This window comes from Calcarisporiella thermophila (assembly GCF_041956535.1).
Source record: "Calcarisporiella thermophila strain CBS 279.70 unplaced genomic scaffold VTP21scaffold_8, whole genome shotgun sequence".
Lineage (NCBI taxonomy): Eukaryota > Fungi > Calcarisporiellomycota > Calcarisporiellomycetes > Calcarisporiellales > Calcarisporiellaceae > Calcarisporiella > Calcarisporiella thermophila.
Genome location: NW_027192198.1, coordinates 69,991 through 89,485, shown reverse-complemented (window position 1 = coordinate 89,485; position 19,495 = coordinate 69,991). Strand labels below are relative to the sequence as shown.

The 19,495-nt window shown below is 49.7% G+C and overlaps 9 protein-coding genes across 9 annotated transcripts; 3 read left to right on the top strand and 6 right to left on the bottom strand.

Moving 5' to 3' along the window:
* Positions 1 to 121: 121 nt before the first annotated feature.
* On the bottom strand, positions 122 to 1,805 carry VTP21DRAFT_10852 (uncharacterized protein; the record flags this gene model as incomplete). Its single annotated transcript, XM_069390233.1, has 4 exons — positions 122 to 325; positions 451 to 1,391; positions 1,466 to 1,648; positions 1,778 to 1,805. 4 exons carry the CDS (start codon positions 1,803 to 1,805, stop codon positions 122 to 124), a joined length of 1,356 nt encoding a protein of 451 aa, XP_069252402.1.
* A 392-nt stretch (positions 1,806 to 2,197) lies between these two features.
* Positions 2,198 to 3,312, bottom strand: VTP21DRAFT_10851 (uncharacterized protein; the record flags this gene model as incomplete). Its single annotated transcript, XM_069390232.1, has 3 exons — positions 2,198 to 2,335; positions 2,461 to 3,239; positions 3,309 to 3,312. The coding sequence occupies 3 exons, from the start codon at positions 3,310 to 3,312 to the stop codon at positions 2,198 to 2,200; spliced, it is 921 nt and encodes a 306-aa protein (XP_069252401.1).
* A 333-nt stretch (positions 3,313 to 3,645) lies between these two features.
* On the bottom strand, positions 3,646 to 4,935 carry VTP21DRAFT_10850 (uncharacterized protein; the record flags this gene model as incomplete). Its single annotated transcript, XM_069390231.1, has 7 exons — positions 3,646 to 3,821; positions 3,884 to 4,219; positions 4,297 to 4,375; positions 4,435 to 4,556; positions 4,620 to 4,694; positions 4,756 to 4,798; positions 4,882 to 4,935. The coding sequence occupies 7 exons, from the start codon at positions 4,933 to 4,935 to the stop codon at positions 3,646 to 3,648; spliced, it is 885 nt and encodes a 294-aa protein (XP_069252400.1).
* A 217-nt stretch (positions 4,936 to 5,152) lies between these two features.
* On the top strand, positions 5,153 to 6,414 carry VTP21DRAFT_10849 (uncharacterized protein; the record flags this gene model as incomplete). Its single annotated transcript, XM_069390229.1, has 6 exons — positions 5,153 to 5,194; positions 5,254 to 5,394; positions 5,459 to 5,552; positions 5,625 to 5,918; positions 5,983 to 6,215; positions 6,283 to 6,414. 6 exons carry the CDS (start codon positions 5,153 to 5,155, stop codon positions 6,412 to 6,414), a joined length of 936 nt encoding a protein of 311 aa, XP_069252399.1.
* A 427-nt stretch (positions 6,415 to 6,841) lies between these two features.
* Positions 6,842 to 7,583, top strand: VTP21DRAFT_10848 (60S ribosomal protein eL13; the record flags this gene model as incomplete). The annotated part of the gene is made up of 3 exons (XM_069390228.1): positions 6,842 to 7,084; positions 7,167 to 7,340; positions 7,404 to 7,583. The coding sequence occupies 3 exons, from the start codon at positions 6,842 to 6,844 to the stop codon at positions 7,581 to 7,583; spliced, it is 597 nt and encodes a 198-aa protein (XP_069252398.1).
* Positions 7,584 to 8,428: 845 nt separating this feature from the next.
* On the bottom strand, positions 8,429 to 13,115 carry VTP21DRAFT_10847 (uncharacterized protein; the record flags this gene model as incomplete). Its single annotated transcript, XM_069390227.1, has 5 exons — positions 8,429 to 11,948; positions 12,039 to 12,534; positions 12,632 to 12,862; positions 12,957 to 12,992; positions 13,067 to 13,115. 5 exons carry the CDS (start codon positions 13,113 to 13,115, stop codon positions 8,429 to 8,431), a joined length of 4,332 nt encoding a protein of 1,443 aa, XP_069252397.1.
* A 464-nt stretch (positions 13,116 to 13,579) lies between these two features.
* VTP21DRAFT_10846 (uncharacterized protein) lies at positions 13,580 to 16,139 on the bottom strand (the record flags this gene model as incomplete). The annotated part of the gene is made up of 5 exons (XM_069390226.1): positions 13,580 to 13,981; positions 14,073 to 14,660; positions 14,759 to 15,547; positions 15,621 to 15,798; positions 15,877 to 16,139. 5 exons carry the CDS (start codon positions 16,137 to 16,139, stop codon positions 13,580 to 13,582), a joined length of 2,220 nt encoding a protein of 739 aa, XP_069252396.1.
* Positions 16,140 to 16,560: 421 nt separating this feature from the next.
* VTP21DRAFT_10845 (uncharacterized protein) lies at positions 16,561 to 18,476 on the bottom strand (the record flags this gene model as incomplete). The annotated part of the gene is made up of 4 exons (XM_069390225.1): positions 16,561 to 16,728; positions 16,822 to 17,736; positions 17,812 to 17,943; positions 18,078 to 18,476. 4 exons carry the CDS (start codon positions 18,474 to 18,476, stop codon positions 16,561 to 16,563), a joined length of 1,614 nt encoding a protein of 537 aa, XP_069252395.1.
* Positions 18,477 to 18,763: 287 nt separating this feature from the next.
* On the top strand, positions 18,764 to 19,291 carry VTP21DRAFT_10844 (uncharacterized protein; the record flags this gene model as incomplete). Its single annotated transcript, XM_069390224.1, has 1 exon — positions 18,764 to 19,291. The coding sequence occupies one exon, from the start codon at positions 18,764 to 18,766 to the stop codon at positions 19,289 to 19,291; it is 528 nt and encodes a 175-aa protein (XP_069252394.1).
* Positions 19,292 to 19,495: the final 204 nt, after the last annotated feature.

Below are 19,495 nucleotides of genomic sequence, written 5' to 3'. Positions count from 1 at the left end.
GTGATAAGAATGGATCCTTTTTTTAATCCGGAGTAGTAGTAGTAGTAGTAAAAATAAAAAAAAACAAACGAAATAGAAACGATTTGAGAAACATGTTGAAATTTTCATTATGTGAATATGTCTAGATCTCGTGCTCTTCGCCGTGCTCATGCGCCACCTCCTCCTCATACTCCTCATACTCCTCGTCCGCGGTGGCCTCCTGGTACTGCTGGTACTCCGACACAAGATCGTTCATGTTGGACTCTGCCTCGCTGAACTCCAGCTCGTCCATGCCCTCGCCCGTGTACCAGTGCAAGAAAGCCTTGCGGCGGAACATGGCCGTGAACTAGGGGAGAAAAAGAAAAGGCACGGCGGTTAGTTATCGGTAGAGCGATCACAAAATCCCAACTGGTCCGAATCAACTCGAGTCCCGCAAAGAGGGGAAAGAATCAAAAAAAAAAAGCACTCTACCTGATCATGGATGCGCTTGAAGAGGTCCTGGATGGCGGTGGAGTTTCCAATGAACGTGCCGCTGACGGGTGTGCCCACCGGAGGAATGTTGCAGTGCACGGTGGTGACGCTGTTCGGGATCCACTCCACGAAGTAGGCCGAGTTCTTATTCTGCACATTGAGCATCTGCTCCTCGATCTCCTTGGTCGAGACCTTGCCTCGGAAAACGGTGGCGACGGTGAGGTAGCGACCGTGGCGCGGGTCGGAGGCGGCCATCATGTTGCGGCTGTCGAACATCTGGGCGGTCAGCTCGGGGACGCTGAGGTTGGTGTAGGCGCTGTTGGCGGCGGCGGTGAGCGGGGCGTGGCCAACCATGAAGAAGTGCAGGCGAGGGAAGGGGACCATGTTCACGCACAGCTTGCGCAGGTCAGCGTTCAGCTGGCCGGGGAAGCGGAGCGAGGTGGAGATGCCGCTCATGACGGAGGTGACCAGCTTGTTCAGGTCCTCGTAGGACGGGTTCTGCAGCTTCAGCGTGCGGTGGCAGATGTCGTAGAGGGCCTCGTTATCGATACAGAAGGTGGCGTCGCAGTTCTCCACGAGCTGGTGCACCGAGAGGGTGGCGTTGTAGGGCTCCACCACGGTGTCGGAGACCTTGGGCGAGGGCACGACCGAGAAGGTGCACAGCATCCGGTCGGGATACTCTTCCCGGATCTTCGAGAGCAGGAGAGAGCCCAGGCCGGAGCCGGTGCCACCTCCGAGGGAATGGCAGACCTGGAAGCCGACAAGGCAGTCGGTGTGCTCAGCCTCGCGGCGGAGGACGTCGAGGATGTTCTCCACAAGCTCGGCGCCCTCCGTGTAATAGCCCTTGGCCCAGTTGTTTCCTGCGCCAGACTGGCCGAAGACAAAGTTGTCGGGGCGGAAGAGCTTGCCGTAGGGACCTGCGCGGATCGAGTCCATAGTGCCTGGAGTAATGGTTCAGATGACAAGGTCTGGATTAGAGAGAGACAAACAGATGCAGGTGGGCGGGATCCATTACCTGGCTCCAAATCGACTAAGACTGCACGGGGGACATAGCGTCCTCCCACCGCCTCGTTGTAGTACACATTGGCACATTGGATCTGCGTATCGTCATTACCCGTGTAGAGACCGGAGGAATCGATGCTGTGTTCTTGAGAGATAATCTCCCAGAATTTCTGCCCTACTTGGTTACCGCATTGGCCTACAAGGGAAGAGAATGGGTATTAGGCCAATTCCAAAACGCGTCCATCATGGGAAGGAGAGGGGAGGGGAGGGGAGAGGGGGTGGGGGTTGACAAGAGAAGGCGAGATGGACTGATGATGAGGATTACCGGTTTGGACATGGATGATTTCCCGCATGCTTTTTGCTTAACAAGAGAAATGAAAAACAATACAACCAAAGAGCAACAAGAGCAGAGCCAGCGAAGAAAGAAGAACAAAAGCCCGAATGTTTGCTGGGGGTTCTATAAGCTGCACTCTGCACGCGAAGAAAATTTTTTTGTTGTGATGTTTGGTCAAGCTGAGTTTGAAATGGATAGGAATCTATCTTTGTCCGCAGGGTTTGAGCCCGAGAGGGTCGAGACAAAAGCCCTCGAGGATTTCTGTGTTTTGGTATTTCTATAGAGCAATGACAGGGAGGAACAGACACGAAATGCACAAACATATTATAAAGCTCAATGCAATTAGGGGGTGTGGAAGAGGGGAGCGCAGAAAATAAGAAAGCGCGGCTTTTATGGCCGGATCTCTCCCCCTCATACGTCATCCTCGTCCTGCTCCTCGTCGTCCTCGTCGTCGTCCTCGTCGTCGATGAACTCGTGCTCGAAGTCGCCGTCAAAATCCTCGTACTCGAGGGCTTTGCCGGTGTACCAGTCGATGGCATGCGGGATGATCTGGTTTTAATATGAGCATATTAGTGAATGTGTGAGGTTCGCCCGGAATGCCATCCCCTTCATTCTTAGAAGACGCGGGGTAACACCGGTAAGCAGATAAGGAGAGGGAGACGGGGGGAACTTACCTTGTCCTTGAAGGTCTCTCCGACTTCATAGTCGGCTTCGATTCTCTCCTCCAACTCCTCCAGCTCCTCCTCCTCCAACTCCTCCCCTTCATTGGGGGCAATAGGGGGGGCAAAGAAGTTGAAGAAGCTCTCGGCGGGAACCACTTGTTCTACGGTGCGCATCTCGCCAGTCGCCTTGTGGCGCTGCTTCTTTGTCTTCCTCTCGACCGTGATGTCCTGCCCCTCCTTCCAGGAGATCTCGGTGCCCTCGGCACGCTCGTAGAGATAGTCACCGCCGTAGCCAGGCTTAGACTGGTAATAGTAGGTCTTGGTGAGGATCTTGTTGGTGAAGAAAGCATTTTCCGAGAATTCAAACTCGAGCTTGAATCCAGGCACGTCGAGATACGACAGGCGCACATCCACTAGGTGCTTCAGCGCTTCCGCATCTTTCTCCGAGATGAGCTCTGCAAGCTGTGGATGATTCGCCATGGCAGTGAGCCAAAAATCAGGTACACCATTGCCCTCCACGTTCACAAACTCCTTCTCTTCACCCTCCACGTGTTCCGACTCCTCGGCAGATGCGATCTTCGCGCCGGCTTCTACCTCCTCTTCCTTCGGCTCCTCTCCGTTGACAATGGCCTTGCGACGGTCGAAGAAGGGGGCATAGAGCTCAAGGTACTTCTTTTCCAGGGCCGCGATCTCTTCTTGGAGCTTACATTCCAGCTCCCCCTGCTCCTGTTGCAGGTATTTAAGGGCATGGATCCGTCGCTGGAGGGGCTCGGGATAAGACTTCGGTTGGACTAGAGAGCATCAGACCAGATGTCTTGATTAATCTACCATAATAGGGTTGACCCATGAAGAATACTTACACATCCTTGATTTGATTTGTCGACGTATAAATGATGAGTCAAATGAGATGAGAAAAAAAGAGAAAAGTAATAAAATAAAATGATATCACCAAAACTATGTTTACGTGAAGTTTCGATTATTTAAGTCGGAGAGAGAAAATGGATCCAAGTAGAGGAAATTGTACACGCGGATGAGCAGCACGAAGTCATTGTTGTGAGTCTTGGTTGCAAATTCATTATTTTCTATTCATATAAACTATGACAAGAAAGAAACAAGGAGGATAGGAAAAAAAAAGGAAAAAAAAAGAAAGAGAGAAAGGAAGATAAAAAAACTATTGTACGATATAAAACTGGAACTTTAATTTGAAGCTCCTGGAGCTTTCTCCGGTGCCTTAATTGAATAGCTAAAGAACTCGAATTTTAACAAAAGAGCGAAAGCGCCATGTGCAGCAAGCATCAGAATAAGAATAATGCGAGAGGTTTTGGCATCGGTTCGCGAGATAACAGGATACATGTTGCGAACAAGAAAGGTGGCTATATTACAGAGAGAGAGTTAAAGAGAGCGGGTGAGAAGCGCTTGAAATGGTAATACAAACCGGAGGTTCCAAATGCTACTGCCGTCAGCGTCCACCGCAAGATTTCCACCGGAATCACACACAAAGCAGACACAGGGATCCATACCGTCATCCCGTAACCATACAAACAAATCATTTCCAGCAGGCTTGGCTGGCATCCATAGTATTTAGTCATACCCCAAACGCAGAGCGGGATTGCAAAGGAATAGACATAGACGGCGATAAGAGCAAATGAAAGCATACTGAAATCATAATTGTATTGGCTGCTCGTGTCTGCTAGATAAGCAGCAATGGAGCCGGCGATGGAGGAGGTGACAAAAAGTGAGAAGATGACCGTGGTCGGAATCCAGAAAGGACCTGAGGTGTAAAGGAAAATAAAGGGCTTCAGCATCGGATCTTTCTGATGCACACATCCGGAAGAAAGTGTGCCTTACCATATAAGTCGGGGTTATTGTTAATGACCTCGAGAAAATTGTCGCGGGGGTATAAGCTTTTTAAGCAGCGCTCAATGACCTTCAAATTGGCGCATAAAGCATCAGATAATACGACCACCAGTAAACATTATATCCTACCTGCACAGTGTCAATATCAAAATACTTTGAATAGTACTCAATAGTCCAAAAGCCATGGTTCCTATTCTCTTGTTGAATTTGGCGATGGGGATCAAAGAAGCCAGGATCTGAAAAACCAGGGGCTAAAACAATACAATAGCGCATAAATATCGGGAATAGGTTCACATCTACCCCATTCAACATACCAGGCGCAGAGGGAGCAGTGCGATTGGGGGTTATTCTACCGCCCTGGATTCCAGTCGTGGAATGTCCAGAGAAATCTGAAATATTTTACAATGTTAATCAAAGCTGGCCATTAGATTCCATACAAATAGGTAGAACCTTGAAATTCCAGTTCATTGCCTGTAGTATCAGGCTGAATAGGCTATGTTATATAACGTAGGAATGGCATCAATAACACGACCAGAAGAAAAAAAAAATGCCAAGGAAACGAAGATGAAGCCATACTTTAGATAAATCCTCGTCTTCCTGGATAATCGCCGAATAATCTCTGTTTGACATGATGATCTGGATCTGCCTCTAAGCTTACTCGATTGTCTTGTTGTGATGTTCGACAGGAGCAAGTGTAAAATGAAAGAGATTAGGACACTTAGCTATGAGATTGCGGAGACGAGAGTTGAACTAAAAATGATGACGTCTATCTAGAGTAGATTTGATTTTTACGCGTCAAAATCCCGAAAAATAGCAAACCCGAATCTCTTGACGAGACGGTTGTGACATGGTGAGAAGTATCAAGCGCAGCCGAATTTTGGAAATTGAAGTATGTTCAACCAGTATCCAATGCATTTTACATAAACAATACTCATCACTTCAATATAGGATGAAGTAGAAGCTGGCCCCTCACAGCCTTCCCCATCCCAGCGGGCTCAGAGGGCACAGCGGGAGATGGAGGATGTAGAAGAGTCCTTGACGCAGTCTACACAGCGAAAATTGGCAAGCCAGTATAGTTTATCTGATGAAGTAAGATAATTCAGACCAGTTATGATTCAGATCGCTCTGAAGCTCAAATGAAATTTGAAAATAGGATGTAGATCGTATGGCCAATGATCTGGTACGTCTCGCTCTTTGCTGTGAATATCGACATGTCAATATCAAGCGAGATGATATCAATAAGAAAGGTTCGTCTCTTTCATGTGGTGCAAGTTGTTCCTATCCTTGGGCTAAGCTAAATTACTTGTTGACAAATGTAGTTCTCAAAGAATACTCTCGCTCTTTTAAAATCGTTTTCGATGCGGCAAATCAGAAACTTCAAGAAGTCTTTGGATTCGAATTGGTTGAACTCCCTCCGCGGGAGACCCGCCATAAAAAAGGTGTAGAGACACGCCCCAACCCAGTACGGGCATACGTTTTACGCAACACTCTATCACTAAAGAGCGATGCTGACCGCAGGTTAATCAAGTGGACAGAAGAGCAAGAAAATCAAATGGGAATGCTGATGGTAATTCTGAGCCTTATTTATGTACATAACCAAGCTATTTCGGAAGGTATCTCCCACTCTCTTCATTTTGATTTTCTACTGGGTCTGCTAAAATGCATCCTATTGTTTAGAACTGCTGCACCATTACCTTGGCCGATTTGTTCCGGACGCAAATGCCGATATCGAGCGCACTCGAGGGGAAATCGACGCGATGCTCAATATGTTTGTGAAGCAAGGATACATAGATCGAGAAAAACATTCACTTATCAGTGGAGCGGAGGAACGAGATGCAATGCTCTATCGATGGGCCCCGCGCTCAAAAGTGCTGGTGCCTGAAGAGAAGATTGTCGAATTCATTGCTGAGGTAATTTTCTCTGCATCTCCATTTGGTTTGCCTTAGCTGGGTTGCTGATACCTATTTTCTCGACTAGATCTACGGCTCGGAGGATGAGCAGCAAAAAACTCGCCTTGTACGTGAGATATTAAGATATGCTGGTAGCGATGCGCTGGAGGGGAAGGAAAACAAGGGGCCCGAAACCACCGAGATAGTGACCAGTGATTAGCGGAGAAGCATAAAGTGCATTGTCATGTATATGATATTATGCTCTTACCATGATTCCCTTAATTTGGCTTGTATATACTGTTCGATTTTTACCTCAAGAAATGTAATAAAGTAGTAAATCTGGTGACGTAAATGGATGACGTTTGTTGATTTCCCTACTTACCGGGAGAGTCGATTAAATAATCGCGAGTGGAAATTAAAGCTCCCTCTCTTTTCTCAACCCAACCCAAGGGGAAGCTAGTGTTTTTAGCCTTAGAGGACAAGGTGAGCATCCTATTCCATCTATGCCCTTGGAAGGCCGGGATGGATGGATGGATTGATAGAATGAGCTTAGGGCGGATGGTTTGGACAAATGGGGCATCGGGAAGATGCGATTGAGTGCAGAATAATCTAATCTATCATTCATCCCATCTAGAAAAACACTAAACATGGTGAAACATAACAACGTTCTTCCCAATGGCCACTTCCACAAGGATTGGCAACTGCGTGTCAAGACGTGGTTCGACCAGCCCGGCCGCAAGAAGAGAAGACGTCTTGCCCGCATCCAAAAAGCTGCCAAGATCGCGCCCCGTCCTGTTGATGGATTGTTGCGCCCTGCAGTCCGATGCCCTACCGTTCGCTACAACACTAAATTGAGGGCTGGTCGTGGTTTTACGCTTGAGGAGTTGAAGGTAAATGATCCTCTCAAATTTGATCGCGTTAAGAGACGTCTGCAATCGTGAGTCTAACGCTTAGCTTTTGTTTTGCCGATAGGCTGCTGGTATCCGCCGCAAGGAGGCCCTCTCCATCGGTATTGCCGTGGATCACCGTCGCCGTAACCGCTCTCTTGAGTCCCTCCAGCTTAATGTTGAGCGTCTTAAGGCATACAAGTCGAAGTTGATTGTGTTCCCTCGCAAGGCTGGCAAGCCAAAGAAGGGCGACAGTGAGGTAACGTCTACAGCGTAACTCTTTCTCCGTTGCAACCTTATTCTGATCTTTCTATTTTATCAGGCATCTGAGCTTACCAATGCCACTCAGCTCAAGGGTGCTCTCTTCCCCGTCCAGCAAACCGCCGCAGGCCCAGAAGCCCGCGCTATTACAGCTGAAGAGAAGGAGCGCAATGCCTTTATCACAATTAAGCGGGCGCGCAAGGAGAAAGTGCACAAGGAGGAGAAAGAGGAGGAGAAGTAAATTTTCAGATGGATCAAAATAGGAGCGTGTAGTGTTTGTTTTAATTGCTTTTTTTATTCTGTCACTTTTTTTCTTGAATAACAATATTTGATTACCATTCTATCCCCTTTATCATGGGAAAAAATCTTGATGGTGGTCATGTCACCAAGCATTTCGGTCAAATATTGGGACACCCTGTGTTAACGCGAAGAGAAAAGTTTTGGGGGCGGGTAGCTTCATTAATTTTCAACTTTAGATCATCGACCGCCGGTCTTAGCGACGGATACCAGGCAGCGTCACGTAGTACTTGTGCGATCAAACATAGCATTCTATATTGCCTTAATAATAAACGAATCCCATAGTTGTTAAATGACAGGCGCTACGCGTTTCTTTGCCAGAAATCAATGTTTGATGGATCTAGCAAACACGTGCGTATCCTTAATTGCGCCGGTTGCTTCGAAGAATGGACTGTGTGCCATGTTTAGAATGTAAGAGAGCTGAACCAACCTGCCTTCATCGAAGCAATTCCGCATCTAAAAGCCCATTCTAATGTAAATGGATAAGCATAGAATGATTTTATCAAAATTTCTTCCCATACAAGCATCGAGTAGACAAATACATCGTTGGATCATATACGAAAATTCTCACACTTATTATCTAGTCACAGACGGTTCCTAGTAGAAGAACAATAAAAAAAATACAAAAGAGTGGGGAAGATAAGATTTAGCAGAAGAAACACCAAAGAGAGTAAAATAAGAAAAAAAAGACTCCGCCATTCACACATACACGCGTACATAGATGTATTAGATTGGGTGGGCAGTATACAAAGATGCGTTCCTGCATGGCTTCATGCAGTTCATCTCGAATTAAAGCTTGGCATTTTTCTTGTCTTCACCACCCTCCGCGTCGTCCGCGTCGTCGTCGTCGTCGTCATCGTCCGGGGAAGGAGGCACTTTGTTGCGCAGTTTCAGGAATTCGATATCAAGATACGGGCGAAGAAGCTCATTATAGCCGTCGAAGGGATCGACCTCGTTTAGCTTGGAGCGAGCGGCGGCCTCGTAAAGCGCCTCGTATATGTTGCCGTCATAACGTCCAATCGTCGAATTGAGGACGTTGTCGGGAATATCAAAGGCGTCCACAAGGGAAACCGCGTCTGGGCGTAGATCGTCGCCAACGAGAACCAAGGCTCGTCGGGCATGTCGCAGCTCCTCGGTGGAAAGTTGGCCGTTGAAGAGAGAGTCGTCGACAAGGTGCGAGAGGGCGAAGTAGAGACAGATGCGTGTGAGCACAGCTCGCAAACTAACGTCCTCGACGGGTTCAATTTCTCGAATGAAGTTATCCAGGAAGAAGAGGAAGGTGTGGGCACGGACCGCAGTACACATTTGAAGCGCATGCGCATTCAAGGCCTTGTAGATGTGGCCGTTGCTTTCCTGGAGAGACTGTTCATAGCCGGAGGCTGCTTCGGTCACATGGGTCAGCGCGCAGTGTTCATAGAGCTCGCGCAGATAGGCAAGGTCGAGGAACGCTTTCTGGTCTCCGACTCGGGGACGCTGGTTTCCAACTTTTGAGATATAGGAAGCGACACCGGAAATCTTCTTGCCCTGACGCGCATCTCGTACACAATCGACAAGGAAGCGAGCGGTCTGCAGCATGAGGATAATCCAGTCGCCCTCTGCGGTGGTTTGCCAGACGTAATCCGCCGCAATTGGCGCAATTCCACTGTCCATGAGATAGCCATTTCCACCACAGCACTTGCGGACATCCTCTACCCCTTGCCACGCAAGGTAGGTGCAGAGAGCCTTTAGTCCGGCCGAGGTTGCCAGGAGGTGCTGCAGAGCGTCCATGTCCATGGTCCTATCGTCCTGCGATTCCACCATCTCCATCTCTTTGATGACGAGTGAGCCCGAGACTTTCATGGCATAGCAGAGGGCGAGTTGCTTGAACAGGCGGAACCGCTGGACCTGGTAGTCGATAACCTTAGTTTCGGGATCCTTGTAGCTGCGATTGGTGCCACCCGGCTCCGAGAATCCTTGGGTGCGGATTGCCGAGTAACGTATCGCAATGGTGACCGCCTTAGACAATGCTGCCGAAGAAGATTTGACCATCGACGCTCGGGCCGAGATCATGGTGGCGTACACGACCTTGTTGGCCTCCTTCTTCCCGGACTGGCGCGAAATGTATCTACCATCGTTCGACACCTCTGCGTAGCGCCCCATCATGAATTCTCTGGGAATGCGCACGTCGGTCATGACCATGTAACCGGTGTCGTTTGCGTGATCCCCGAGCTTTGGTCCGAGGTCACCGAGTTCGATGCCCGGCAACGGGTGGTGGTTTTCATCTCGGATTTGCACGACGAACGGATGGACTCCATACTCCTTTCCATCGATGAGCAGCTGTGCGTACACCATGGCATGCGTTGCAACCTTCCCCAGCGATCCGGGCCACCACTTGATAGAGCGCAGTGTGGGCGTGTTGATGATGAACTCCTTTGTATTCTTGTCATACTCGGCAATCGTCATTAAGCCACGCACATTGGACCCGTGGCCGAGTTCGGTTTGCGCGTAGGCTCCCACGATTTCCATCTGGATGGAGCGCTTCAAGAACCATTGGACTTGCTTCGGGTTGCCCATCGACAGAACTGTGTACAAGAAGAGCCCGTAGTGGTTCATCATGGTCCCCTGGAACATGGAGTATTCCGACATCCAAGCGACATCCTCACGGGTGGGGATGAAAGACTCCCAGAATTTTTCGTGTACACCGATAAAGTGCTTCAAGTGGGCCTTGAAGGCATCTGCACGGTCAAGATCGTGTTTGCCAGCGGCTGACGCTTTCACGAGAGGACTCAGGATGAAGCGGCGGCGCTTCGTTTTTTCCTCGCCGCCGTCGAGTAGGTTGGTCATCTTGTCAACGGCAAAGGTAGCGGTTGCACGCTCCTGCTTCAGCACATCGGCAGTACCACCCGAAGTGCGCGACTCCACGTTTGAAGGCGTCATTTTCATGATCTTCCGCGCATCTTTGGTGGCGCCCGAAGAGGGAGTGGTCACCGGCACCAAAGAGTTGGGTTCGGCGGCCTGTGGAGCGGAGGAACCACTCTTCAGCACTCCAATGATGGCCTCGGGAGCATATTTCTCGATGACGTCGGGTTTGTGCAGCATATTGAACTCTTCCGTCGCGTCACGACCGGCATAAATCAAGATTGCGCGCTTGCCTCCCGGGTGATCGGGCAAGAATTTAGTCACATCCAACACACGTCCGTTGATGATCACCCAGCAGTCGTCCTCCTTGTTATGCTTGGCCACTTCTTCTGCGGATATGGCTCGGTTGGGGTCGTTATTGGCGGGTTCCTCGGCAGCACTGGCGCCTGGTTGTGCGGGGACTGTGCCCAGTTGCTGAGCCGGAGGAAGGGGTGCGGCCTGCACGGCGGGAGCAGAGGCGCTGGATGGATAGGGCTGCGATGGCTGCTGGCCGTCGGCCCATGTAATCTCCATCTGCACGCGACGTGACTGTGGGTCTACTTGCACGCGGGTTTCCACTCCGCCCGGCTGCGATATGGAGGTCGTGATCAAATTGCCACCACCGACGTGGCCTGCCAAATTTGACAACCTCTGTTGCGCACTCGAGGCGAGCGCCGTCTCCGCTGGGGGCTGACTGGATAAAAACCGTGCTGCCGATTCCCCTGCAACCCGTCCGAATACTACACAGCCCAGGAGCGACGACCCGCCCAGTCGGTTGGCGCCATGCACGCCGCCGGCCATTTCACCGCAGGCATACAAACCAGGAATAGGTCTCCCGGTGGAGTCGAGGATGGCAGACGAAGGATCAATCTCGACACCTCCCATTGTGTAGTGGAGCACGGGTTGCATCAAAGCGACGTGGAAATCATCCTCCATCCTAATGGGCACGTTGTGGAAATATTTCTTCCCCCAGGGGTCGGGCTTCTTCCCTGCGGCAATATCATTGTAATCATCAAAAGTCTTGCGAAGCTTCTCGGCAGAGATGCCCAGCTCTTTAGCCAGCTCATCTCCGTTGGCGAATCGCCGCATAAGGCCGCGGCCGACATAGTGCTTGCAGTGCCATTCAATCTCCTTTGCAGCGGCCGTATTGAGAACGAGGCGGATCGGGAACCGTTGCTTCCACATCATGCCCGTCACATAATCCCTGTGCCCGAGCTCGTCGCAGAAGCGCTCCCCTTCTGCGTTGAGGAGGAGACCACCGCACCCACGCAACGCCTCGGCGGCGAGGAATTTCACCTTGGCATTGGGTTCTTTCGGGTCGATGAGGCCCGTTGGGTGCACTTGGACCTTGTCAAGATTCACGGTGCTGCCTCCAATCTCCATCGCCATCTTAATTCCATCGCCTGTGCAATGGTCGCCGTTGGTTGTGGGTCTACAGTCAGTTGCAAAATTCGGTCACCCATTAGCAAATCCGGTTAAACACAGCAGGTCAATAGGGGATCGCGTAGGAGCATATACTCACAAGTCGTAAATCTCGGGCCGGTATTTTTTCAAGAGCGAGGCATCTCCAGTGAAGTCAGCAGCATAGCCGCCCGTGGCCAGAATAACGGGGCCATATTCACGGAACACCTGACCCTCCAATTGGCCGTCCTTGGCCACCATTTGGTATTCCACTCCCACTACTGCGCCGTTCTCCTTCACAAGCCTTGTGACGCGAGCTCTTTTCACCAGCTTTACTCGGTCAGGGGCGGATTTCACAAGATCCTCCAGCGCCTCCATCAGAGCATAGGTAATGGTCATGCCTGGGAATTTCTCCTTTCCACGGTGGGTGCGCGGGAACGAGTGGCCACCCAAGCGGGAGACCAACGAGAGATCGAGCTGGAACTTGGACTGCAGCCATTCCACTGCGGACGCGGAGTTGCCCGTCAGAACCCGCGCAAGCTCGGGTCTAAGTTCTTCGCGTGCAGACTTCGCCGTATCCTGGTAGAAGGCTTCGGCGGAATCTTGGATGCCGAGAGCTAAGAGTGGGGAGATCCACAAAAAAAAAGGAAAGAGACAGAGTAATCAATAAACACATCATCTGCTAGTCACAGCGGACGCAGGCTGGATACGCACACACTTGGGTTTTGGTCAGCGCCCCGTTGATTCCGGACGTGGCCTTGGTTGAGTTTCCTCCAAAGAACGGATTCTTGTCTAGCACAACCACCTTGCCGCCGCGTTCAAGCACAGTATGGGCAGCGGACAGCCCGGAAAGGCCGCCGCCGACGACGATGACCTGGTTTCGTGACATGATACTTATGCTTCTGCTAGTGTTGGTAGAGTAAAAGAGAGGAGAAAGCACGCAGTCTGCGGGATGGGGAGGAGGAAGAGAAGAACAGTTAGAGAAGCCCGCATTGGCCGCTGCAATGCCCAATTCGATGCTTACATTAAGCTAAATCACCTTCCACCGCGGATATTAGAGAGAGAACAGCAAAGTCTGAGAAGAAAAAAAGAGAGCAGCGTTGAGACGGGCTGGTAGATATAGAGCGCGCTTTAGGGTTTATGCCGTACCTTGTACAAAAGAAGCTTTTGATGAAATCGCAAAAATCCAACGTCTCATCTTTTGCAAAAAAGTGTGGGGTATTTCCGTGGGCGCAGTGTAGGCCGCGGCAAGGTGCTACAAGGATTTCCTTATGGGGCCGGCGGCCAACCGAAATCGGGCCCCTAGTCTTAAAGCGTCTAGAGAAGGATTCGCAAGGGCGTGATCACATATTAATTGTGGGAGAATGATTAGGATAAGCTCAAGTTTCAAGTGCCCTTCGCTTTTTCATATGATTGCACCTGAAGAAAAGAACTAAAAACCTTTTTCCCTTCCCTTTCGTAGCCTCCTCCAAGAGCATAGGGTTGAATTCAATAGACACCACCCGGCAGAGTTTGCCCGAGCCTGCCCAGAAGGCTTGCGGGGGGTGGGTTGAGCCGTATTGAGCACGTTCAACTATGTTAGTCGTGTCTCAGAAAGATCCTTTTAATCATCCAAAATCCAATAGAGGAAATAATAAACATGGAGATATTTTTGAAGCAAAATTATTCGTCCACAATCTCTTCCGTCTCCTCAACCACCTCCTCAACATACTCTTCAATGGTCTCCACGTGCTCCTGCTCGGCTCGCTTCGCAGGCGCCGGCTTACCGGTTGCCACCCGCTCCTCGGCAACATCCTTCTCCACCCGCTTCCTCCAAGCATACCACTCGTTGAGCAGGCGACGGCGGTGCGCACGCTGCTCATCCGACACGGTGCGGGAGGCCAGCGCGTCCTCCTCATCGAATTGTTTCGAGTAGTCGCGCAGCTTCTTCCGGATCTGCTTGATCTGCTCCTTGGTGAGCAGAGTCTTCGGCCGCGGGCGCCAGAGCAGCTGCTTGAACTTGTCGATGTGCTGCTTGTAGAGAAGCTGTCCGCGGAAGTCGTACACGCCGTAGCCATTTTCCATCTGAAATGCGATAATAAAGGGAAATTGGTTGAGAAAGAGGACGACGCCAGAAATGAAGAGGAAAAACATATCCCGCTCTTCCTGTACTTACAGTGTGCCGCCAGACTGACGCGCCTGCAGCCACGTACCGCCCCGTGGGATCCCACTCCACCTCCGTCACACCGAAGTGCTCCACCTTGTTCATCTGCTGCACACCCATGGCAGGGTCCTCCTTCTTTGCGTCCTTCTTCTCGCCCACTCCCTCAAAGTCGAGGTCCCAGAACTCAAGGTCCCAGACGGTGGTCGAGCGGAGCGTGGCCAAAACTAGATGGCGACCCTTGGGGGAGAAGAAGAGGGCATTGCATGACTTCTTGTCCATTGTCTTCAGCAGCTTGAACTCTGCGTTGGAAAGCGATCCCTTGGGTGCCTCGAGGTGATAGATGTGCGCTGCGGTGCGTAATGTGGTGACGGAGGGCTGTCCGGCGTTGGGATCGTTGGTTGTGATGAGGGCAAACCGATTGCTTGTGGGTTCCCAGGAGAAGGCAATCACCGTGTCTGGAACCTCAACCACCTCGACGGGGATGTCACGCTCACGCATATGGAAGATTTCGAGGTTGGTGAAGGTGGATTTTTTCGTCTTGGTATGGCGGTCTACCTTGACACAGAGATAGGCGCCCTGGCTTTGCCAGTGGAGTTTACACTAACAAAGAAAAAGCAAAATCCAAATAAGCGGTTAATGGGCATAGGCTCTCGAAGATTAAGATTGCAACGCGAAGCAAAAAAAAATTTTATATTTACATTATTGACGTTGAATAAGTTCTTGGTCCGGAGGATTTGTCTCGAGGGAATGTTGATGAGGGTCACACGCGCGGGCTGGTTGCCAATTTCAGGAGTCCAATAGGCAAGCACCTCCTCCTTCTGCTTCTTTGCCTCTTTCTCCTTATTCTTGTCATTATTGTCCTCCTCGACTGGCGCCCACTCAAAATCTACAACACCCTCCACCTTGATGCTCTTCTTGTCAAGAAGGCCCATTCCAGGCGCCTCATACACCGAGATCTGCTGTCCCGGAGTCACTCGTGCAAAGTAGCGCTCAGACGGAGACCACTTGAAGATGGGCCACTGCACGGTCGGCTTCTCCTGCTTGTCTTGTTTCTGTGGGTGCGCGGGGAATGATCGCAGCAGCGCACCGGTGACGATATCCCAGACGAAAATCTGGTTGCCCTCGTCCTCAGGCCCAAACTGACGCTGATCCGCTGGCAGATATTCAAGATGAATCGGCTCGGGGCTCCAGGTGACAAGATAGCGCTCTCCAGGGGAGAAATTGATAAGACGGACGCCGGGGTGGAAGAAGCGAACAATCTTGTTCCAGCTTGGGCCGCCCCAGAGGGCAATACCTTGGCGATGGAAGGTAGCAAGGTAGGTTCCAAGCGGAGACCATTGCACGTAGGTTTCGGTCCAGTTGGTACGGCTGTGGACATGCTCTGGTGCCTCTGTTTTCTGGTTCCAGAAGATGCTCACCTCATCGCCGCGGTAGAGCACCCACTGGTCGCGTGCCTTTGGATCCATAAGCCAGCTGCGGAGATGCTCCTGAAAAAGCAAAAAAGGTGCATGCAGGTAAGCTTATACTCTTTCAAACATAATCATGCTTTTCTTCCATTACTTTTTCGACGTATTCTTCCGCCTCCGGCTCCTGGAATTCATCCTCCATGTTAGAGTATTTCTCCACGTCTACAAACCGGTTAACGGCAAGGGTATGGGACTTGTCAAGTCGATAGCCGTTGGCCTTCTTGCATGCCTCGGATGCATCTTCAGGGCTTTTGAATTCAATAAAGCAGTACCTGGATCACGGTGATAAGAAGAAAAATCAAAATGAGCAATCACGCGACGCTCCGACGCTAAGAAATAACAAAATATACCCCTTTGATTTCAACTCTCCCTTTTCATCTACCTCTTTGGGCATAAAAACTCCACCATCCTTGATCTCCAATCCTTTGAATGCGCGCGATCGCAAGTAGCTCACGAGCTTTTCCTCTTTTGAAGGATCGACGATGGGTAGGTTGTCGACAACAACAATAGAATCGAACCCCTCCTCTACGGGAATCTGATACTGCGCTTCAATGTCGCTAAAGTCGATCTCGGCCTCCGTCGCTGGGAGGTTATTCAGGTCGAAGCCTGGCATCTTTGTGGTGATGGATGGATGGATGGACTTCGAGATACAGAAAGAAGAGAGGGGTTCTATCGGATGGGTCTAACTTCAAATCGTGGCTTAGCCAAAGACATTTTAATGGAACCAAAGTTCCATCGAGACGTGCAGAGATCCAAAATGATTTATATATTGAAAAGGCGAGGAGGAAGGCAACAAGAGGAGGGAAAAAGAGAAGAGTAATCCAAGTTTGAAATTCCTGTGACATGGAGCAAGGTAGGGTAAAAATTTATTCTCTTTATCAAATATTATGTGAGAAATAGTAAGAGAAAAAATATGGAAGCTGAAAAGAAAAAGAGATGAAGGGGGAGGGGAAAAATTTATAAAATCAAGGGAGAGAAAAAAAAAGGCAGGCGCTATATAAATATATAATATTATTTTCTTGTATCCTCGATGCTTAGTCCTGCATCGAGTCCCCAAATTGAAAACCGCCTTGCGGCACTGATGCGTCCTGTTGGAATGCAAAAGCCCCCGTATTAGAGTCGACTTCAGGCGCAATACCCGTATCCTCTTCCTCTTCCTCGCCAAAGTATTTGTCGATGATATGGTAAGCTTTTTTGTAGATCTGAATAGAAAAGTAAAGAGTGAAGAAGGGGGGGGGGGAGAGGTGTTTCAGTAACCGAGTTGCTACGTGCTCTGAGGATCAACAACAACTTACCTCGACGTTTTCATGGATCTGGAGGTTATGGATCTTCTCCATCCCTCCGCACTCTTCGATAAACAACGCATACCGATTGATGCCATCTGGATCGGTAGCTCTGTCCATCTCTCCAACCTTCAGCAGGTTTTCGAGTCCGTCCAGCGCAACTTGAATGATCTTATTGTCCATGCTTGTGAGCAAGTCGCAGAGGGGTCGAATGCATCCTTGCGACACGAGGTAGCGGATCTGATCGGGCTTATTCAAACCGCCAGAGGTTGCGTTGGAAATGGCCCAGCATGCCTCCTTCTTTGTCTTGAAGTCGGCATTTTGCAGGATATTCAAAAGTGGAGGAATGATGTTTGCATCAATAACGGCCTGGATCTGCTGCGTATTGCCGGCAGTAATGTTTGAAATGGTCCAGCAGGCCTCCTTGCGGATTCCATCCTTCGGGCTCGAGAGCAAGCTAAGGAGAGCAGGCAACGCACCGCAGTTAATAATCACCTGCGTCTGGCTGTCATCACCCGTTACGATATTTCCAACGGAGCGCAGCGCAGGTGTCTGCACCGCGGTAGAGGGATGCATTAGCAGTTCAACAAGGCGACGTGCGATTCCAGACTCGATCACAGCCTGGATCTTCTCGTTTGGTCCGTCGCTAAGATAGGAGATGGCCCAGCACGCGTCAATTAGCACCTCATCATCATTAGAATAAACCAGCTTGGCCAACACGGGCAGAGAGGATGAGATAATGTTCCAGTCCGGCTGTGGATTCTTTCCACGGCAGAAGTTGGAGAGGGTCCAGGTTGCGTTACGGATCATAGAGAGCTTGTTGCTCTCATTCAGGAGACGTAGAAGAGGAGGAAGCGCACCCTCACCAAGCACATAGTCACGGCAACGAGGGCTGTCACCGGCAATATTACCAAGCGCCCAAACAGCCTAAAATTTAAACGAAACATAAAAATGCCTATATAAAAAGGAAGAGTGGCCATAAGGAATATATGATTACTATACCTGTTCTTTTACATCTGCGACAGGGCTACTCAAGAGCTCGACAAAAATGGGGACGGCTCCGGCCTCGATGACAAACTGTGTTTGCTGTGATGATCCCGAGGCGATATTAGTAAGTGCCCATGCAGCCTCAAACTAACAAAATGGAGATGGTATGAGTGCAATTTATCAGATGAAAAAAAATCCAATGTTCCACTAGAAAGGGTAGCAAAGATAGTTCTTTGCATCATCTGTTCAAAATGGGCAGATGAAATAAGGACTAGGTTTACCTGGAGCATTGGATGTGGGCTCCGCAAGAACAGTACGAATCGAGGCACAACCCCGCAAGCAATAACCTCCTCAATCGGAGGGTTTCGCTCCTTACTCAGCAACTTTCTGAAACGCACAGTTGCATTAAGCTGCTCCTCCACGTTTTCAGACATGACTCCTGCAACCATGGTGGGCAACTCTGACAGTTGCTGATCTGCAGGGGCCTCATCTACATCACTCTCAACATCTCCGCCAGCAATAGCAAGATTTCGGCGTTTGGCAAGAGACTCCTCACGTTTCTGCTTGCGGATCTCAACGGAAGCCTGCTCTCGACGACGGCGCACCTCGTCTGGCGCAAAGACCCCGCGGGATTTGTATTCACGAGCACGACGATTTTCTGAGATTCTACCCTGGTCCATGACTATGTAAATGTAAGGGTTTCTTCTCGTTTAGTTCTCTTCTTCTAGTTCTTTGCTTATTTGTTCGCGACCGCGCGCCCTTTTGTTTGATGTCTTGAAAAAATAACAAGTTTGCGTCACACTTGTGACGACATTGAGGCTCACCTTCATTTTAAACCTGTAATTAGATTCTTTAGGTTGAGAGTCACGAAGAAACGTGGTCACATCTTGTGGCCACCAGTTCCGATAGATATGTAGAAGCCCCCTATGGTTCACTTGCCATTTGCTCCTCTTCCTTCTTTTTGTCAATGACAGAATTGTTAAAGCCAAATGACCCTTCAATTCATGATGCCAGCCTGATTCTTGATACTATAACTAGCATTCAACTAGCGCCGGTTGCCGTGCAAATCGAGCCACTCCCCCCGCCTACTGTTCAGAAGAAACAGCGCTTCAAGCCTAAACGCAGTAAGAAGCAACGCTATTTCCCACAGCGTGACTCTCAAGCTCGACGTACTCACCCTGGTCGAGAAGGCACACGTCGTCGTCAGCGTTATAACAATAACCATTTTCTTGACCACCCATTCACCTCCCTTAATTCTCTTGCCAGCAACACAGCCATACCTGGAAAGAGAGAGGAGCGGGAGAGTATGATGGGGCTTGTAGCATGGAGTGTCCCGTTCCGGTTCTCGAAATTAGGGAATGTTCTTATGGGACCTGAAGAGAGTGAAAAAGACAACCCAGAAGGAGAAGCTTCGAGTGTGAGTGTCCTCAGCAGGAATATCAACCACGGAAATATCGATGAAGTGGAGCAGTGCTTTTCTAATCTTACTATCTAATTCATGATTATCATATTATTGTTGCCATATATTATTTATGTAAGCGTGTGGTGAGAAAAAGAAAAAAAAACTAATTAAATGACCACTCTTCTTTTCTTTTAATAAAGTGATACAAACGTCGGAAGAAGAAAATCAAGATAGAGATAAAAATAGAGAAGAACAAGAACAGCAACCAATATCATAGGAACTCCATAATAAATAAGT